Raw genomic sequence first — 22,172 nt, forward strand, 5'->3', positions numbered from 1 at the left:
GATCCTAATCTAATAACTTACCAATGAATTATATATTCATATAGATTAGATGCCCAGGTTTATTAAAACCGCAAGGGTGAATTACCACTACAGGCAAACTTAAAATCTTACCAAATCAAGAAATATTAGACATTTACGTAAGCTCTCACCGGAACAGATAAGTTTGTGGCACTATAATTCATTCGTTAGGTTCTTCTGTTTAGCTATGAAATGCGACATGACAGCGCTGCTATAGGTACCAGCAAACTAAACAACAAAAACTCATAACAAATAACTATTACGGCTGAGCTATTATAACCTATCATGCAATGTTTTCTATCTAAAACTTCGTATTGGAATTTCTTTATGTTCAAGATATTATTATTATGGGATTTTTATTTAAACAAACGATTAATTTGAATTTTAAGCTCTAAAACTAATTAAGAACCTAAAAAAATCTAAAAGAGAAGCTATATATTATTACATAATATAAAACTGTCTATCTTAATAAATAATACTTAAATATTTTCTAGTTCACCGCCGTCGTTTGGCGGTAGGTAACTAGATATTATTAAATTCTTTCTTGCACAAAGTACCTAAATTCGTACAAAGGTGAACTTAATGCTAGCAGCATTTTCTACCAGTAGCATAGTAGTACCAGATAGAGCTGAGAATCTTCGATACCGCGGTTATTTCATACAGTCCTGCGCGGCTATTTTCTATCTCGTTTTTAACTCTCTTCACCGTGATCTTACTGTCAAAAAGCAAATTTTGACACTATTCGTATTATGTATGTTCGGTTGGGGTCGAATAATGACGTCATAGTTGGTATGGGCTTCAATACCCACCGGCCGCCATCTTGTTAAAAATTTTGTATGCGAATATTTTATCGAAACCCGAGATTGGTATTATAAGAAGTTAAATTTGTATTTACACTGTTAGATAAATATATGAATAATACCGGTAGGTGGATAGATGCATAATAAGTATGCTCAACAACTCCCTTTCAGTGTAGTAATAAATAAATATCTAAATTGTAATAAATTTGTAAATGTTTGTGGCTTTATTTAACAGGATTGTGTTATAATATGTATAAAATATTATATTATATGTGGATTTAATATAAAGACTAACTAATTAAGTTTATAATTTATTTGTAACAGTTATCAGTTAGCTATTTTGAATACTTACTTATATTATGTTTTCCCCATCCATGTAACTACTACTATAACTGAGTAATTTAACTTAATTTTTTCCTTTAAAAATATGTTTGTTTGCTTGCTATCTTGTAGTTAAGATCACTTATTTTTCGTAGAAACCTGTTATTGGCCTTATTTAAGAATACCTACTTACTAATTAAGACTATATTTTGTGAAACGCTGTTGGTTTTTCTAAACAATAAATAAATAAAAAGGTGGAAAAAGGCGGTCACAGAATAGTGGCCTAGAGACGGAACAAAAACAGTTTGAATCCTTTCTGACAAATATAATTTGAACTGTTTTATCAAAAACTTATATTCTCTGAAACAACTCAGACAGTTTGAGTCCTTCCTGCTTAAAACAAATTGACTTCTTTCAATGAATAAGCATTTCGCTAAAACGACCCAGGCGGTTTGAGTCCTTTCTGCTAAATACAAATTGTCTTTTTTCAATGAATAAGTTTTTCTCTAAAACGACTCAGAGCGTTTCAGACCTTTATGCAAAACTATTTTTTTCATGAATTAATAGGAAATGGGTTTCTCTGAAAGAAGTATGTTGTAGTCGGTTTTTTATTGTGTTTGTTTTTTTGGTAGGTAGACCCTACATTAAATAGCATGTTCTAGTATATAACTCAATTTTGACCAAGTTGTGGATTGAGTCCTTTCTGCGTAACAACGTCCACTTGTCCTTTTGAGCCACTGTGAAATAGAAACATTCAACCACAGAGTACTTTCAAACAAAATGTCAATGTTCAATGTCAATGACATGACAGCTAGGCTTGCATCACGTAGTTGACGACGTTGACGTAGTGTTATTTTCTCTATGGCTTGCATTTGGGTCATTTTGCGTATTTGGATGTGTTTTGGTCAAAAACCGAAAAATATTCTTAACTATTAGCACCCTCAAAGCTTATAAATGCTAATTTCACCGATAGTCTGCTGAATAAAGTGTTTCGCACTGCATTGGGTAAGAATAGTTTTATAAAACCTTCGTACTTCTGGTGTTGAGGTTAGCATTTCCTTCATTTGTTTGCTAAATCTATGCTACACACAAGAGTGAATATGTGGCAGAATGTAGAGTTGTCGGTGGTTGTTGGCTCAGTGGAAGTGAGAGAGCCTGCAGAGGTCTTTAATTAGCAGGTGGTAGGTGGTGAGGGCCTTCCTCAACAAATGCTATAAAAGCGTTTGTTTGTGGCCTCTTTTTTAAAACTATGAGTAGGTTCTTATCTTTTTAGCTCTAGAATCTAGATCTACTGGTACTTATAGTAAATTTTTTCTAAAATTTTATATATTTTTAACCATTCTTGTGCCTTATGACGACTGGAATGAAATGATTTTAAATACTTACCATTATTTTCCACCTTTTTCTGAAATAAATAATAGGTATTATAAGTACTCTAGGTATGTTGATACCTACTTACCTACTAAAATAATTTTCAATGTAGGTACTGTCATATGCAGTAGCATCCTACATCCTCACACTTTTGTATGAGTGGCTTGTTCTGCTTCCAGTCAACTTGATGTCATTTGTATATGAAGTTAGTAAGAAGAATAAATGCAAATTTGAGTATAATTATGGCTCTTGTTTTAGTTGTACAAAACCACACTATAAGATGGAGGATGGCATGGACATAGAGGAACATGATCTGTTGAACAACCCTACTGTGAGGAGCGTGTTTCCAGATCTTGCCATTCTCAAACAAGAAATTATTGATTTTGATACAAGTGAAAGTGTAGCACCAGGTTTGTAATTTGAATGCTCTGTTAAGGTTATTTTATACAACTCTGTGCAAAAAGTATAGGGAAAAGATCAATAAAACACAAAATCTTTGTTATTCATCCTATTTTATCAACCTCAAAGTATGCTACTTCAGAAACGATACACATATGCCAACTAGGGCATGCAATACCGCAATACCGGTATTGCGTAATACGGGGAACCCGGACAAAATCCACGCTTTTTTCAATACCGGTATTGAATGTTAATACCGGTATTGAAGTTATACCGGAATTGGACATTTTTGAGGCTATAAATCAAGCGATTAAGATATAGTTAGCCTTGTGCTCCTATATACTATGAAAGTGCACTTGTTTTCAACCGTTACATGCGGTTTTTGGCCTTTGGAAACCTACTTGTTGTCCATGCGTTCTAAAATTTTAACTCTAATACTCAATTCTCGTTAAAATATATTACATAACACAGAATTTGATGGCTTTTTCTTGTTGTATTTTGCCCTTTACGACCTTTAAACAAAATATATGCCATTCCCAAGTAACATTTTTGGTTTTAAAAAGGTTTTGAAAAGGTTCTAGAACCTTTGTATGGAAATCAACTCGTGAGACTTAGAAGGCTCGATAACCTTATATTAACCTCCTGAGTGCAAAAAGGGCCCACGTTTTAGAACCTTTCTGAGAGCTACAGCAAAACCTATAGCTCAAACCCAGAACCTTTTGAACAACTTACACAGAACCTAAATAAAACCTTCACAACCTTAATTTAACGTTAACATAACCTTGGAAGACAGCTTTTAAGTTCTAAATTAGTCCTGGATGTAACTCTACTATAACTTGAAACACATTTGATGGATATTTGTAATGCCTTCCCAGGACTCTCGGGTCTTAAAATGTTTCTGTGTAAGATTTTATAATAATTATAATAAATGGCGCCATTACCTGACACTTTCCAAGACTCAAAATGGCTAACTTGTAAGTGTTGTATTAATACAAAATATAGTAAGTAGTTAGGCTGAAGTCAGGAAATATGAAAACCTTGTGCGACTAGCACTTTATTGTGATACTTTCGGATAATAGTTCTGTATAAGTGACGGGCCTTTTGTAAATGATAAATTTGAAGATATTTTAATTAAAAAAAATAGATAAAATTTTATGTTTGGTGTAAATTTATATTAGAAATAAAAGTACTGTCTATATAAAAAAAACATATATTTGAAATAGTATAGGAAACGCTACTGAATTTTCCCTTATTAATTAAAATGTATCTTTTTGGTAAGTTTTTTTTTATTTCAGTGAAAAAATATGGCGGCCGTTAGGAAATTACTAAAAAGCATTAAACATATTTTGAGGATGCCTCTAAAGCTTTAAAATATTCTTGTAGGACTTAAATCATGCCTTTAGCTCATAGCCAGTGCTTAATGCTTTTGGTTTTCACCAAGTAGTCCTAATTTGTTTGCCTAGACAACTCTTATCAACCTAAAGGTTTAAGACAGGTTTTAAAAAATACTTATAAGTAATTTAAAAATTCCATAACTTTATGGTTGTATCAAGGTTAAAAATTTAACCTTAAGCTCTCACTTTAGCATTAATGCTAGCTTTTCTAGAAGTAAATCAGGAGTCTACGACAACTATAAGATCCTAGAACTATATGCTCCTGAAATACATGTTAAAATAACGTTAATATAAACTCTTATCAGCAGCTACAAGGTTGTATTAATAAACAATTAGTTATAGGACTTAGTAATCATTCTCAAGTACTCAATATGACCAGATAGCAAAGCATTAACCTTTTCACAACCCTTATAAAACCTAAAGGCATTTCTTACAACCTAAGCTCGAATGAAATGTTACTTGGGTTTATAACAAGGAAGTCTAATACCGATATTAATACCGGGATCCTGCATACCATGATGATGATGATGGGATGATGCAATACCAGTAATATTTTCAATACCGGTATTGAGTTCGGGTATTAGAACTCAATACCGGTATTGAAATATTACCGGTATTGCATACCCTAATGCTAACAAATAATCTAATCATCAAAACATTTTTTAAACAATGTTTCTGGGATGAGTTTAGTAACTACTTGCAGCGAATCAGCTTTTAAAAAAAAGTTTAGATGATTGGATAATTCTTTAGATTATTTGTATCGTTTCTAAAGGAACATACTTCATGTTTTTTAGGTAAGCCTAGACCTAACACCCCACTACTTACTACTTACTGGATACAATGAAGGAGCTAGTGATTAAATCAAAAAGGAGATTCAACCAGATGCCTGCGACATATCTATCTATGTATTTGTGTAAATGTATCGGCTGTCCGATAGCCATATTACAGGCTCTGTCTAGTTTGGGGTCCAATGGCTGTTTGTGAGATGTCCCCACATATTATCCTTACTAATATTATAAATGCGAAAGTAACTGTGTCTGTCTGTCTGTTACTCTTTCACGCCAAAACTACTAAACGGATTTGAATGAAATTTGGTATACATACGGTCTAGACCATAAGAAAAAACATAGGCTACTTTTTATCCCGGAATTCCAATAATCCGGAATTTATTTATTATACAGATACATTGTAATATATCAGGTATACAAAAACCCAAATCGTTACTATAATTTGATATTTATTAATTTATTACTAGCTGACCCGGCGAACTTTATACCGCATCTTACCCTATCCTACCCTACCCTACACTACCCTACACTACCCTACACTACCCTAAAATACCCTACACTACCCTACAATACCCTACACTACCCTTCACTACCCTACACCACCCTACACCACCCTACACTAACCTACACCACCCTACACCACCCTACACCACCCTACCCTACCCTACCCTACCTTTCTTACCTTTTAAACCTTCCCTGGACTTCCACAAATATTTCAAGACCAAAATTAGCCAAATCGGTTCAACCGTTCTCGAGTTTTAGCGAGACTAACGAACAGCAATTCATTTTTATTATATAGATCTATTAAAACCATAACTATGCTACTCTTACAGCTAAACCAATACAGTAGTGTAAATAACTTATATTTAAATATGGCACTCACTTTCATACTTCTCTCTAACATTCTCCTGCATACATTCATCTGAGAACAAAATTGCTTTAAAAATCACACTAACCGTAATCTAGCTAATATTTTCACACAGACTGACTTTAGCTTTGCTCAATACCAATAACAAGAAGAATGTTTATCCTTTCTTCATTCATGTCACACCCTAAGCACATTTATATCTATTCCAATTAAACATTATTGTACCTTACAGAAACATTTACAACGTCGCCGGAAGTATCAAAGATAAATGAAAACAAAAATCAACTACACAATTTAACGGTCTACAGTGGGGATCATCCTACGGAGTGCTCCACTCAAGACCTGGATGTGAAACCTGACCACCTGTGTACGGACATGGATGACACAATAACTGTCAAGGGCAACAGTTTGACAGAATTTGATGAAGTTGAAACTGAAATCAAGAAGGAATCAGAGAATGTTGTACCAAATGAATTGCCATTTTACAGAAACAGAATTATACTCGGCAAGATACAAATAGACGAGTCTGATGAAGAACGAGAAATTGATGCACCAGGTGACTGTAATAATGTTGTAAACAACAAAACAAACAATGATCAAGATTTGGCAGTGTCAATATACACTGATGAAAATAGAAGCATGAGGATAACTAAACAGTATTATGAAATGGAAAAATGTTTGGGAGCGAAAATTATTTTAACAAACTGTTATACAACTCTATTGAACAACAACTGTTACTGTGCTCAGTGTGCAGTGTTGTTCCCCACCACTGAAGCGTATAGTGAACATTACACGAGCACACACACCGAGACCACTCACTCAAATAAAGCCTCGGCTTCTCTTGTGAAACGTAAACAAATCATATACCCACGTGAGAAAGCATTTGTGTGTGACACCTGCACGAAAACATTCAGCAAAAAAACCAGCTTGATAAAGCACATTTTAATTCACACTGGCGAAAAGCCATTCGAGAGTGACTTTTGCAAGAAAACATCGAGGCATCGGTCTGCAATGAAAAGACACAAGTTACTTCACACTGGGGAAAAGCCCATCCAGTGTGACATTTGCGCGAAAACATTTAAATTTCGAAGTTATTTGGAGCGACACAAGTTAAAACACACTGGGGAAAAGCCCTTCCATTGTGACATTTGCACGAAATCATTCAACCAAAGGTGTTATCTTAAGGAGCACATGTTACTTCACACTGGTGAAATATCTTTCGAGTGTGACATTTGCACGAAAATATTCAGGCACCGGTCTTCTTTGAAAACACACAAGTTACTTCACACTGGCGAAGAGCCATTCCAATGTGACATTTGCACGAAAACATTTAGACTAATAAGTCATTTGAAGAACCACAAGTTACATCACACTGGAGAGAAACCTTTCCAGTGTGAAACCTGCAAGAAAACATTCAAATATGTATCAGCTTTAAAACAACATAAGTTAACTCACACTGGCGAAAAGCCATTCGAGTGTGACATTTGCAAGAAAACATTTAACCAAATAAGAAATTTAAAGATGCACAAGTTACTTCACACTGGCGAAAAGCCATACAAGTGCGGTAATTGCAAAAAATCGTTTAGGCACATGAATTCTTTGAAAAACCACGAATTGATCCACACGGGAGAAAAGCCATTTCAGTGTGAAACTTGCAAGAAAATCTTCATTTATCTATCAGCTTTAAAACAACACAAGTTAACTCACACTGGCGAAAACCCATTCTTGTGTGACATTTGTAAAAAAACCTTCAATCAGCGAAGTGCTATGAAAAGACACAAGTTAATACACACACACACTGGTGAAAAGCCATTCGAGTGTTTAACTTGCAAGAAAACCTTCAGATACCTCAGTCATATGAAAGTGCACACTTTAATCCACTCTGGAGAAAAGCCATTCGAGTGTGACATTTGCAAGAAAACATTTAACCAAATAAGAAATTTAAAGATGCACAAGTTACTTCACACTGGCGAAAAGCCATACAAGTGCGGTGATTGCAAAATAACGTTTAGTCTGCTTGGCAATTTGAAAAAGCACAAATTGATCCACACGGGAGAAAAGCCGTTCGAGTGTGACATTTGCACGAAAACATTTAACCGAAGAAGTCACTTGAAGAGGCACATGTTACTTCACACTGCAGCACAGCCATATGATTCTGATGCGTCGGAAAAAGTGTGAGATCCGGGAAACATGAGGACGGAGTACATGACACGATACAAACATCGATAGCAAAATTAACTGGAGTACCAATGTTGAAAACCTAAAAGTAAAGGGAATAAAAGCGATAAATGCTCTCAGCCCCATACTAAATCGATAGAGCAATCTAAGCCCAGGCACTAAGTTGAAAATTTATTACACTCTAGTGCGTCCCTGCATTACATACGCTGCCCCAGTATGTGTAATATGAATGTATGAGGGTAGGTCTTGCGCTTATCAATAAACGATCAGTCTAAGCTTGAACGCGTGTTTCACTTGACTCCTTTACACATGACACAGCGGGATGTCAGTGAGTGTCAGTGGGGCGCGCTGCGGGCGAGGGCTCGGCCTCCGCCTGTCCCCTCACTGCAGGCAGCGCCGGCGACGCACAGGCCGCGTTGTCGACACGCTCTCCTACACCCACATACAAGCGACTCCACCTACACTAACCACCTCAGTTGCAATTCTGACATCGGCGCGGACGGTCGCTTTCTAGCGGCGCCGTCTGTAGCCGTCACGTGTGACTCACTACTGAGTGACCCGGCTGCTCAAGGACAGCGTCCTGTTGTACACCGAGATGCCTGAAATCCCGGCTCAATTGGAAGCCTCGGAACATTTTAAAATGATATGAAATCGGTAGAAAACAACTATTTGGTTCTATATTTTTTATAAACATTATTATATCAAAATACTGTAAAGTATTCCTGCAAATACAACAACGCAAAACTACTGTGAAGCCACACCAAAAAAATTGTGATAAATCACACGATACCCATGCTCCAAAAATACCAGCTAGTACCTACAACATTCCAGCTCCGAGTAAGAGCGAGAAACCACGCCGCACCTACGCATCAATAGCAGCCAATAAAGATGAAGAAAACACCCCAATAAAACTAGAAGAAATTCTCTCCAAACAAGCTGAAAAGCTAGACAAACTACTGGACCAGATGGGCTCGTTGATGAGTCTACTGACCACGCTAGTTACAAAACTAATAAATTAATGGCATCTTTAATAATAGCAACTTGGAACGCAAATGGACTATCAAACAGACAACAAGAAGTAGATGTTTTGATGAAAATGCACCATTTGGATATATTATTAATATCTGAGTCACGCCTAACAGAAAGTTCTCGAACTGATATATCTGGTTACCATACCTACCTAACAGCTCATCCAGATGACACGGGGCATGCAGGAACTGCTATTATAGTAAGGAACAACATTAAGCATCAATTACTGCCTAAATATCGAACAGCTCAGATACAAGCTACATCTATCGCGATAGAAGATCAATGGGGGCAGCTTACGGTGTCATCTATATATTGCCCACCAAAGAAAAATAGACAACCAGATCTGTCTGACACAGACTTTGATCAGTTCTTCCGGTCGCTGGGGAACAGATATATCGTAGGCGGAGACTGGAATGCAAAACACATTCACTGGGGTTCAAGACTTACGCTAACAAGAGGAAGAAACCTAAAAAATTGTTTAGACCGAAACAAATTAACTGTTCTAACAACCTGCCAACCTACTTACTGGCCTACTGACCCGAATAAACTCCCGGATCTTCTGGATTTCTTTGTATATAAAGGCATCTCAACCTACTACCTTAAAGTTGAAGGATGCTATGACAGCTCTTCGGATCATACACCCGTAATAACAACTATAAGCACATCTGTTATAGAAAGAGCAAAATGCCCATATTTATGCAATCACAAAAAAGATTGGGATTCGTATCGCCAATACCTAGAAGATCACACCAACCTCAACATTCCTTTAAAAACGGAAGAGAATATCGAAACTGCAGCCAACTATCTGACTCAAATCATTCAAAAGTCAGCTTGGCTAAACACTCCAGGCACTAGAGATCCCATAAAAAATCACGGTCGGTACAACATACCTCAAGAAGTGAGAAAAAAAGTACTGGAAAAAAGGCGACTCCGAAGGCAATGGCAGATCAGCAGACATCCAGAGCACAAAAAGGCTTTTAACAAAGCTGCAGCTGAATTAAAGGACTTCCTAGTTGAAATAGAGAATGACACCCTCCAACAAAAACTAGAGTCCCTCAACCCAATGTGTGATAATGAATATTCCTTATGGAAAACTGTTAAAACAACACTAAAGCCTCAACTTGCTCAATACCCATTAAAAACCGAAGACGGAAGTTGGGCGAGGACAGACACAGAGAGAGCTGAAGCTTACGCGGCGTTTCTGAAAAATGTGTTTAAACCTAATGAAGACCTCACATCAGACATTGTAGATGAAGAAGTCAAAAACTATCTGGAAAGTGATCTCCAACTCAGTCCACCTTTGGCTGCCTGTACCCCTTCTGAAGTACGTAGAACAATCCAGAATCTACAATTAAAGAAGGCGCCAGGTTTTGACCTTATAACCGCTGAAGTACTAAGACAACTACCAAAGAAAGTCATAACTCTCATAACAATTATTTTCAATAGCATACTGAGAACCGGGTATTTTCCGAACATCTGGAAAGTGTCCCAAATAACAATGGTGCTCAAAGCGGGAAAACCCCCACATCTTACGTCTTCCTACCGACCAATCAGTCTGTTACCAGTGCTCTCAAAAGTCTTCGAGAAAGTACTTTCTGTGCGGCTAAAAGCTTGTATGGGAGAGAAGAAACTAATCCCAGAACATCAATTCGGATTCAGAAGCAATCATTCGACAGTGGAACAAGTACACAGAGTTTGTGAAAAAGTGAGAAACGCCCTGGAAAAAAAGCTTTATTGCTGTGGAGTATTTCTGGATGTACAACAGGCGTTTGATAAAGTCTGGCATAATGGCCTACTCTATAAAATAAAGAAGACCCTACCTCATAACATGTTCCTACTCCTACAATCATACATTGAAAATAGGTCATTTTATGTGAAAATAAACGACTCTGTTTCCGACATGTATGATATACAAGCGGGGGTACCGCAAGGATCAGTCCTTGGGCCGACATTGTATATTATTTATACCAGTGATGTTCCTGTGTCAGAAACAGTGATGACTGCAACATTTGCAGACGATACTGCTGTACTTGCTTCAAGTGAAAGTCCAGAGCAAGCATCAGCGACCTTGCAAACACACCTCAACAAGATACATGATTGGATGAAGTGTTGGAAGATCAAGGCTAGTGCAGCAAAATCCAATCATATCACTTTCACCCTAAGAAGGAAAGATTGTCCGGAGGTCAAATTTGGGAATGAGCGATTACCACATAAAGATACAGTGAAGTACCTAGGGTTTCACCTTGACCGGAGGCAAACTTGGAAAAAGCACATCCAGAAAAAACGCGATGAGCTGAACTACCGTTTTAGATCTCTCCAATGGCTGCTCGGCCCGCAGTCAAGACTGTCACTAAACAATAAAATGCTTATTTACAAATCCATTTTAAAACCCGTCTGGACTTATGGTATACAGTTGTGGGGTACGGCGAAAAACAGCAACATTGAAATACTGCAAAGATTCCAAAATAATGCACTGAGGACCATAGCAAGAGCTCCCAAAGCGGTTTACAAAAACTGATGAAATACATGCTTACCTAGAAATACCTACTGTGAAAGAGGAAGTTAAGCATCTCACAAAAGCCTACAGAGACAGGGTAACAAATCATGAAAATGAGCTGGCGCGATGTCTAACACAGACAGAAATGACCCGTCGCCTTAAACGAAGCCACATCTGGGACAATTATTCAGTTGAATAAAACTGAATAAATTTTAATGAAGGACAGCCTATCAATGGAGAGGCCAGTTCTGCAAGTCATTCTACCGCTCAAAAGAACTGCTTATGGTCCAACGACTGATCGCAAGTTAGAACAATCAAGGAACAAAAAAAAAAAAAAAAAATAAACATTATTATATCAAAATACTGATGTTTTTTGTTAAAGATAATTACCTATAATTCATTTTTGTTGTACCTGTTGCTGAGCTCTTACCGCAGTGGTACAGAGGGCCTTCGCAAGAGTGCGCCGCGCCGTCCTGTCCTCAGCAACTGTCCTGGCTTCTGTCCAGCTCAGCGCTTGCGCTCGCAGCTCGCCGTCAACTGTACGCCGCCATGTGTGCACCGACGACCGGGACACGGCGTCTGCGGCGGCTACTAGCTACTCATTCAAAGCGCTGCACGGCGAGGGAGATCCTCTGTACGCCCCAGAGCGGTAGTCAAAACCGCAGCTCCTCAAGCGTCGCCCAATCTCCCTGACGAACTGCCTCCCCTGTTCCCCCCAAACCCCAGTGGTCTCAATGGCAAGAGGCACAAAAATATAGCCACCCGCAATCAACTGGCCGTATTTGACGCACTTCTGTCGTGCAGCCGCCTCGGCAGCCGCACCCACCGTGCCAGCAGTGTGCCCCACGTGGGACGGGGCAAATGTGCAGACGCATGTGGCGTCCCAGAGCCCTGTAGTCCCGTTGTCCCCGTAACTGTGTCCCCGTTACGGGGACAACGGGACGTCATTATATTTTCGTTCCGTTGTCCCCTTTTCGGGCAATAGTGAACGGGGACAACGAGCCGTCAAAATTTTACGTGTCGTTGTCCCTTCCGAATTCTATTAGCACGAAAAGGAAAAATAAAATGAAACTTATCTTAGACGACCGAATGGCGTATTGGTTAGTCACCCCAGTGAGTACCCTGATACTGAGCCGAAGGTCCCGGGTTCGATTCCCGGCTGGGGCAGATATTTGTTTAAACACAGATTTGTTCTCGGGTCTTGGATGTGCCCGTAAAATGGCAATAGGCCCACCCCCTATTACATTGGGACTAACATAACACTCAGGCAAAAAGTTGGTGCAGCAATGCACCTCTGCCTACCCCGCAAGGGAGTACATTAGTACAAGGCGTGAGTGTGTGTTTTTTTATCTGTGCTTTTGTTTCGCGGCAGTATTCCGTCTTGCCGTTAGCGCATCCTTTAAAATGTACACGTTCATCAAATTTGTCAATTTATCACCCAGGTTAGTTATGAATTGATCTAAGCTAAAAAGCGATTTGATGTGAAGATATTATATAAAATTCATGAAATAAAAAATTTACTCGTACTTGTGTTTTTTAAAGTTTATTTTGAGAACGGGGACAACGGGTCTGATTTTTTATTTTTTTATTAAGTGCCGGTGTCCCCGTTGAGGAGCTCACGTCCAACGGGGACAACGGGCCTGATTTTATTTATTTTCTGAAAGTACCGTTGTCCCCGCTTAACGGGGACAAGAATTACGGGGACAGCGGGACTACAGGCCCAGAGCAGGCACCGACCTTTCTCCCACGGTATCAAGGTGAGACCGTCCGGACGCCTCCCATCACTGCGACTCAACCCCGGCGGCTCAAGAACCGCCGGAATGTCAGCAGAAATGAGAGCCCTCCGAACGATATCATTTATTGCGTGATTCCGTGAGATTCTGCCTGCACTTCGGGCACAATGAAGCCCATGGCGCCCCTGCACGTCAAGCGATAGCCACCTATAGCAGCGCTGTCATGTAGCATTTCATAGCTTGACAGAGGAGCGGCCTTGGACTCACCTCACTCTCTCACTCCATAAAAGTACTTTTATATGTATATTGATGTACCTAGATCATACCTAATCCTGCATGAAGCCTGCCTTAAGTGGAATGATATTAAATCTTCTTAGTTACTACTTTTCTACTAGAGTAAGTGAGGACCCCGCGCCCCCGCAGCCCCGCATAGTCAGACACATTGCCACAGAGGAACAATACACTAGACGTTGCGCTCAACTCCCCGTCTCCATGCTGACCCGCATGGGGAGTGCGAGTTTTTACTCCGTTAGAATAGCGGTGAGTAAACGCGAATTTGTGTAGCGCGAGAGAGTCGCCACCTAGCGGTATACGTGCTGCACTAGCTCCGCACCGTACAAATGTCGATTTTCACTGCTCAATCAGTTATGAAAAACACACCTAGCCCTCAGTTAAGTTGCCGGGGTGCGGGGGACCCAAGGGCAGCAAGAAACTACGTTGTTCTTAAAACGCCAAAAAATTTGATCGCATTCTATAACACTACTACAAATAAACTCTCTAACGTAGGTATTTATTGATTATTGAGGTGAAGTATATTGTAGTCTTTAAAATTATATAGGTGGTTACTGTCCAATATTTTATTCACATAAGAGTAATGACAAAACAAGCTTTGAATGAGTAGCTAGTAGCCGCCGCAGACGCCGTGTCCCGGTCGTCGGTGCACACATGGCGGCGTACAGTTGACGGCGAGCTGCGAGCGCAAGCGCTGAGCTGGACAGAAGCCAGGACAGTTGCTGAGGACAGGACGGCGCGGCGCACTCTTGCGAAGGCCCTCTGTACCACTGCGGTAAGAGCTCAGCAACAGGTACAACAAAAATGAATTATAGGTAATTATCTTTAACAAAAAACATCAGTATTTTGATATAATAATGTTTATTAAAAATATAGAACCAAATAGTTGTTTTCTACCGATTTCATATCATTTTAAAATGTTCCGAGGCTTACAATTGAGCCGGGATTTCAGGCATCTCGGTGTACAACAGGACGCTGTCCTTGAGCAGCCGGGTCACTCAGTAGTGAGTCACACGTGACGGCTACAGACGGCGCCGCTAGAAAGCGACCGTCCGCGCCGATGTCAGAATTGCAACTGAGGTGGTTAGTGTAGGTGGAGTCGCTTGTATGTGGGTGTAGGAGAGCGTGTCGACAACGCGGCCTGTGCGTCGCCGGCGCTGCCTGCAGTGAGGGGACAGGCGGAGGCCGAGCCCTCGCCCGCAGCGCGCCCCACTGACACTCACTGACATCCCGCTGTTTCACGCCGTGTCATGTACTATGTTTCCTCATGTTTTCCGGTTCTCAAATTTTTTCCGACACATTTCTTCAGAATCATATGCCTGTGTTGCAGTGTGAAGTAACATGATGTGCCTCTTAAGACTACCTTTACGGCAAAATTTTTTCATGCAAATGTCACACTGGAATGACTTTTCGCCAGTGTGAATTAACTTGTGCAGTTTAAAAGACGATAAATATTTAAAAAAATTCTTGCATGTTTCACACTGGAAAGGTTTGTCTTCAGTGTGATTTAACATGTGCGTCTTAAGACTATGTCTACGGTAAAATGTTTTAGAGCAAATGTCACACTGGAATGCCTTTTCGCCAGTGTGGATTAACTTGTGCCTTTTTATAGCACTTCTGTGATTGAAGGATTTCTTGCAAATGTCACACTGAAAGGGCTTTTCCCCAGCGTGAATTAATTTGTGTTGTTGTAAAGCCGATATATATCTGAATGTTTTCTTGCAAGTTTCACACTGAAATGGTTTTTCTCCAGTGTGAATTAACTTGTGGCTCTTCAAATGACATCTTCGATAAAATGTTTTAGAGCAAATGTCACACTGGAATGGCTTTTCACCAGTGTGAGTTAATTTGTGTAGTTTTAAAGACGATACATATTTGAATGTTTTCTTGCAAGTTTCACACTGAAATGGTTTTTCTCCAGTGTGAATTAACTTGTGGCACTTCAAATGACTTCTTCGTCTAAATGTTTTCGTACAAATGTCACACTGGAAGGGCTTTTCCCCAGTGTGAAGTAACTTGTGTCTCTTTAATTCACTTTTTTCGTTAAATGTTTTCGTGCAAATTTCACACTTTTCTTCAGTGTGACGTAAGCTGTGGCTCTTCAAATGACATCTTCGTTTAAATGTTTTCATGCAAATGTCACACTCGAATGGTTTTTCTCCAGTGTGAATTAACTTGTGGCTTGTCAAATGACTTCTTCCTCTAAAGGTTTTCGTACAAATGTCACACTGGAAGGGCTTTTCCCCAGTGTGAAGTAACTTGTGTCTCTTTAATTTACTTTTTTCGTTAAATGTTTTCGTGCAATTTTCACACTTAAAAGGCTTTTCGCCATTGTGAGTTAATTTGTGTAGTTTTAAAGACAATACATATTTGAATGTTTTCTTGCAAGTTTCACAATGGAATGGTTTTTCTTCAGTGTGTCGTAAGCTGTGGCTCTTCAAATGACTTCTTCGTTTAAATGTTTTCATGCAAATGTCACACTCGAATGGCTTTTCGCCCGTGTGATTTAACTTGTGGGTCTTCAAATTGTATATTTGGTTAAATGATTTCGTGCAAATGTCACACTGGAATGGCTTTTTCCCAGTGTGTATTAACTTGTGTCGCTCCAAATAACTTCGAAATTTAAATGTTTTCGCGCAAATGTCACACTGGATGGGCTTTTCCCCAGTGTGAAGTAACTTGTGTCTTTTCATTGCAGTCCGATGCCTCGATGTTTTCTTGCAAATGTCACTCTCGAATGGCTTTTCGCCAGTGTGAATTAAAATGTGCTTTATCAAGCTGGTTTTTTTGCTGAATGTTTTCGTGCAGGAGTCACACACAAATGCTTTCTCACGTGGGTATATGATTTGTTTACGTTTCACAAGAGGAGCCAAGGCTTTAGTTGAGTTAGTGGTCTCGGTGTGTGTGCTTGTGTAATGTTCACTACACGCTTCAGTGGTGGGGAACAACACTGCACACTGAGCACAGTAACAGTTGTTGTTCAATAGAGTTGTATAACAGTTTGTTAAAATAATTTTCGCTCGCAAACATTTTTCAATTTTTTCATAATACTGTTTAGTTATCCTCATGCTTCTATTTTCATCAGTGTATATTGACACTGCCAAATCTTGATCATTGTTTGTTTTGTTGTTTACAACATTATTACAGTCAGCTGGTGCATGAATTTCTCGTTCTTCGTCAGACTCATCTACTTGTATCTTGCCGAGTATAATTCTGTTTCTGTAAAATGGCAATTCATTTGGTACAACATTCTCTGATTCCTTCTTGATTTCAGTTTCAACTTCATCAAATTCTGTCAAACTGTTGCCCTTGACAGTTATTGTGCCATCCATGTCAGTACACAGGTGGTCAGGTTTCACATCCAGGTCTTGAGTGGAGCACTCCGTAGGGTGATCCCCACTGTAGACCGGTAAATTGTGTAGTTGATTTTTGTTTTCATTTATCTTTGATACTTCCGGCGACGTTGTAAATGTTTCTGTAAGGTACAATAATGTTTAATTGGGATAGATATAAATGTGCTTAGGGTGTGACATGAATGAAGAAAGGATAAACATTCTTCTTGTTATTGGTATTGAGCAACGCTAAAGTCGGTCTGTGTGAAAATATTAGCCAGATTACGGTTAGTGTGACTTTTCATGCAATTTTGTTCTCAGATGAATGTATGCAGGGGAATGTTAGAGAGAAGTATGAAAGTGAGTGCCATATTTAAATATAAGTTATCTACTATATCTACACTACTGTATTGGTTTAGCTGTAAGAGTAGCATAGTTATGGTTTTAGTAAATCTATATAATAAAAATGAATTGCTGTTCGTTAGTCTCGCTAAAACTCGAGAACGGCTGAACCGATTTGGATAATTTTGGTCTTGAAATATTTGTGGAAGTCCAGGGAAGGTTTAAAAGGTGAGAAAGGTAGTGTAGTGTAGGGTAGTGTAGGGTAGTGTAGGGTAGTGTAGGGTAGTGTAGGGTAGTGTAGGGTAGTGTAGGGTAGTGTAGGGTAGTGTAGGGTAGTGTAGGGTAGTGTAGGGTAGTGTAGGGTTGTGTAGGGTAGTGTAGGGTAGTGTAGGGTGGTGTAGGGTGGTGTAGGGTAGTGTAGGGTAGTGTAGGGTAGTGTAGGGTAGTGTAGTGTAGGCTAGTGTAGGGTAGTGTAGGGTAGTGTAGGGTAGTGTAGGGTAGGGTAGGATAGGGTAAGATGCGGTATAAAGTTCGCCGGGTCAGCTAGTAATACATTAATAAATATCAAATTATAGTAACGATTTGGGTTTTTGTATACCTGATATATTACAATGTATCTGTATAATAAATAAATACTTAATAAATTTTGCCAGGCGTGGGTAGGGTTTATTTGACAGTAGTGTTAATGAAAAGTCTATAAATGTTTTTTTTAAGAAAAGTAATAATGAATGCATGAATGATGATGGAAGATAATAATTTATACTTAACTAGTTCTTCCCACGCGCTTCGCTTCGCCCCAAATAGTTTTCCCGTGGGAATTCCGGGATAAAAAGTAGCCTATGTTTTTTCTTAGGGTCTAGACCGTATGTATACCAAATTTGATTCAAATCCGTTCAGTAGTTTTGGCGTGAAAGAGTAACAGACAGACAGACAGTTACTTTCGCATTTATAATATTAGTAAGGATATTACGAGTAGTAAGGATAATATGTGGGGACATCTCACAAACAGCCATCGGACCCCAAACTAGACAGAGCCTGTAATATGGCTATCGGACAGCTGATACATTTACACAAATACATAGATAGATATGTCGCAGGCATCTGGTTGAATCTCCTTTTTGGTTGAATCACTAGCTCCTTCATTGTATCCAGTAAGTAGTAAGTACGACAAACTGCGTGGGGTGTTAGGTCTAGGCCTACCTAAAAAACATGAAGTATGTTCCTTTAGAAACGATACAAATAATCCAAAGAATTATCCAATCATCAAATCATTTTTTTATAAGCTGATTCGCTGTAAGTAGTTACTAAACTCATCCTGGAAACATTGTTAAAAAAATGTTTTGACGATTAGATTATTTGTTAGCATTAGGGTATGCAATACCGGTAATATTTTCAATACCGGTATTGAGTTCTAGTACCCGAACTCAATACCGGTATTGAAAATATTACCAGTAGGTATTGCATCATCCCATCATCATCATCATCATGGTATGCAGGATCCCGGTATTAGACTTCCTTGTTATAAATGGCATATATTTTGTTTAAAGGTCGTAAAGGGCAAAATACAACAAGAAAAAGCCATCAAATTCTGTATTATGTAATATTTTTTTACGAGAATTGAGTATTAGAGTTAAAATTTTAGAACGCATGGACAACAAGTAGCTTTCCAAAGGCCAAAAACCGCATGTAACGGTTGAAAACAAGTGCACTTTCATAGTATATAGGAGCACAAGGCTAACTATATCTTAATCGCTTGATTTATAGCCTCAAAAATGTCCAATTCCGGTATAACTTCAATACCGGTATTAACTTTCAATACCGGTATTGAAAAAAGCGTGGATTTTGTCCGGGTTCCCCGTATTACGCAATACCGGTATTGCGGTATTGCATGCCCTAGTTGGCATATGTGTATCGTTTCTGAAGGAGCATACTTTGAGGTTGATAAAATAGGATGAATAACAAAGATTTTGTGTTTTATTGATCTTTTCCTTATACTTTTTGCAGAGTTGTATAATATAACCTTAACAGAGCATTCAAATTACAAACCTGGTGCTACACCTTCACTTGTATCAAAATCAATAATTTCTTGTTTGAGAATGGCAAGATCTGGAAACATGCTCCTCACAGTAGGGTTGTTCAACAGATCATGTTCCTCTATGTCCATGCCATCCTCCATCTTATAGTGTGGTTTTGTACAACTAAAACAAGAGACATAATTATACTCAAATTTGCATTTATTTTGTACTTACTTCATATACAAATGACATCAAGTTGACTGGAAGCAGAACCAACCACTCATACAAAAGTGTGAGGATGTAGGATGCTACTGCATATGACCAAGGGCGTATCCAGGATTTCAGATAGGGGGGGGGGCAGCTCACACTTGTTTTCAAGATGATGTTTGGTCGGGTATTGAAACGAAAAATCGTGATGTTAAAAATGTGATAGAGAACTAATAAGAACCATAATTACCTACTTAATTAATAACATTATGGTTATAATGTTTCTTTAATTTTATGCTTTTTAAAAAAAAACCATTCGGCTGTACCATTTTAAAACATAGTAAGAACCATGAGACGAAAAAATGTTCAGGAGAGCCATAAAATGTTTTTGTCCCTTCATTTCAATGCCCTAGTAAAACTATGATCACATCTCAACGAATGTAAGCTTAAAAGAAGCGGCAGAAACTTGGCTTGACATAGTTACAATACTATTTCATTTAAATATGACTAATATTGTTGCTGTAATGCACAAAAGAAAACACAAACTTGGTTTTAAATGGTTTTCTGACCATAGAACCGCCCTGGCTGACCATTTAATAACCTAGTAAGGGCCATTTTTGTGTAATTTTACATTGAAATTACAATTATTGCAGTGTTGCTGAATTTTTTATATGTTTGGGATCCTTCACATATAAAATAATTCCAATTTTGCAGCACTTTTATATAACTGTACTATAATTAATAGCTCAAATAACCGCATATTTTTATGTTTTTGTTTCATCTAAATTTATAATAATGAATAATGTTTGTGCCTTACTAAAATTAAACCTCGAAAATTGACAATTGCTGAACATTTTAAAACCTAGTATGAGCCATTGACCATTTTAAAACATAGTGATTAAAGTAAAGATTAAAGTGGTTGGTGGCTCTTAAGAGGAGAGTATACCTTCTCGATTCTATCGAAATAGGTATTTAGGAAAATATTTGTTATCACTCTCATGCCCCAGGCATGGGTGCGATAGAGATGCACTGCAGCTCGTGACTGACAATAGGTACTTTTTTTTATGAAATTCTGGTTTCGGAAGAAAACGTTTTACACTAACTAAATATTAACCAATCTCTTAGTTTTTGGTGTCAATCACTTCAGCATAATATATTCTAGGTTTATAGGTTTTGCATTCTTTAAAAAAAATATTGTTATTGTTCAACAAACAGCTTCATTCAACACACAAAAATTACGTTATTTGAGGTGCATATAAGTTTGAATCTATAAAAAATTTCGAAAAAAGAAAAAGCTATAAACATAGTTATTCATTGTGTCAAGAACATACAAAAACATCATGGAGATTGGATAATATTTAGGGGTAGTAAAACGTTTTCTCTTTTTGTATGGACGAGCAAGTGCTATACTCTACTCTTAATAGGTTTTGAAATGGTTTTTCTGCCATTTTTTTTGACAGTGTGGACTTAGTAGGTTTTTTTTCAAACATGGCACTTACTAGGCTAGCTTTTGAAATGGTACAGCCGTATTAAAGAGACACATCGAGATTGTTTACATTTTGTCTCAGAAGAAGTTGAAGTACCAGTAGATCTAGATTCTAGAGCTAAAAAGATAAGAACCTACTCATAGTTTTTAAAAAGAGGCCACAAACAAATGCTCGTATAGCATTTGTTGAGGAAGGCCCTCACCACCAGCTAATTAAAGACCTCTGCAGGCTCTCTCACTTCCACTGAGCCAACAGTCACCGATAACTCTATATTCAGCCACATATTCACTCTTGTCTTGACTTAGCAAACAAATGAAGGAAAAGCTAACCTCAACACCAGAAGTACGAAGGTTTTATAAAACTATTCTTACCCAATGCAGTGCGAAACACTTTATTCACCAGACTATCGGTAAAATTAGCATTTATTAGCTTTGAGGGTGCTAATAGTTAAGAATATTTTTCGGTTTTTGACCAAAACACATCCAAATACCCAAAATGACCCAAATGCAAGCCATAGAGAAAATAACACTAGTTGATGGAGACGTGATGCAAGCCTAGCTGTCATGTCATTGACATTGAACATTGACATTTTCTTTGAAAGTACTCTGTGGTTTAATGTTTCTATTTCACAGTGGCTTAAAAGGACAAGTGGACGTTGTTACGCAGAAAGGACTCAATCCACAACTTGGTCAAAATTTAGTTATATACTAGAACATGCTATTTAATGTAGGGTCTACCTACCAAGAAAACAAACACAGTAAAAAACCAACTACAACATACCTACTTCTTTCAGAAAAACCCATTTCCTATTAATTCATGAAAAAAATAGTTTTGCATAAAGGACTCAAACGCTCTGAGTGGTTTTAGAGAAATACTTATTCATTGAAAAAAGACAATTTGTATTAAGCAGAAAGGACTCAAACCGCCTGGGTCGTTTTAGCGAAATGCTTATTCATTGAAAGAAGTCAATTTGTTTTAAGCAGGAAGGACTCAAACTGTCTGAGTTGTTTCAGAGAATATACCTAAGTTTTTGATAAAACCATGGAAGTAATAATACAACAGGAATGCGCACTGCACCAAAAAAACGAGCCGACAGAGATAG

At 38.3% G+C, this 22,172-nt stretch overlaps 3 protein-coding genes and 1 long non-coding RNA gene across 5 annotated transcripts in view; 1 reads left to right on the forward strand and 3 right to left on the reverse strand.

Annotated features, from left to right (window-relative positions):
* Positions 1-21,851, reverse strand: part of LOC105389692 (zinc finger protein OZF-like) — a 45,283-nt gene extending 23,432 nt beyond the window's left edge. Inside the window, exons 1-3 of one of the 2 annotated variants that reach the window (XM_048623904.1) lie at positions 21,442-21,851; positions 19,408-19,559; positions 14,530-17,162 (exon numbers count right to left, since the gene is read on the reverse strand). In XM_048623904.1, coding sequence (XP_048479861.1) covers positions 14,953-17,162; positions 19,408-19,537 — 2,340 coding nt within the window. In that variant the 5' untranslated portion in view covers positions 19,538-19,559; positions 21,442-21,851 and the 3' untranslated portion in view covers positions 14,530-14,952. Of the gene's footprint in view, positions 1-14,529; positions 17,163-19,407; positions 19,560-21,441 lie in introns of those variants that run through there. The other variant, XM_048623906.1, reaches the window with a different exon arrangement.
* LOC105392845 (zinc finger protein 184-like) overlaps positions 1-22,172 on the reverse strand; it is a 342,691-nt gene that overhangs the window by 275,722 nt on the left and 44,797 nt on the right. The gene's annotated exons all lie outside the window — the stretch shown is intronic.
* LOC125489162 overlaps positions 1-22,172 on the reverse strand; it is a 232,846-nt gene that overhangs the window by 174,318 nt on the left and 36,356 nt on the right. The gene's annotated exons all lie outside the window — the stretch shown is intronic.
* On the forward strand, positions 2,000-8,771 carry LOC119693294 (zinc finger protein 431-like). The gene is made up of 3 exons (XM_048623919.1): positions 2,000-2,144; positions 2,769-2,920; positions 6,192-8,771. Exons 2-3 carry the CDS (start codon positions 2,791-2,793, stop codon positions 8,135-8,137), a joined length of 2,076 nt encoding a protein of 691 aa, XP_048479876.1. The 5' UTR covers positions 2,000-2,144; positions 2,769-2,790; the 3' UTR covers positions 8,138-8,771.

The sequence above is a fragment of the Plutella xylostella genome, chromosome 11, assembly GCF_932276165.1.
Source record: "Plutella xylostella chromosome 11, ilPluXylo3.1, whole genome shotgun sequence".
NCBI lineage: Eukaryota > Metazoa > Arthropoda > Insecta > Lepidoptera > Plutellidae > Plutella > Plutella xylostella.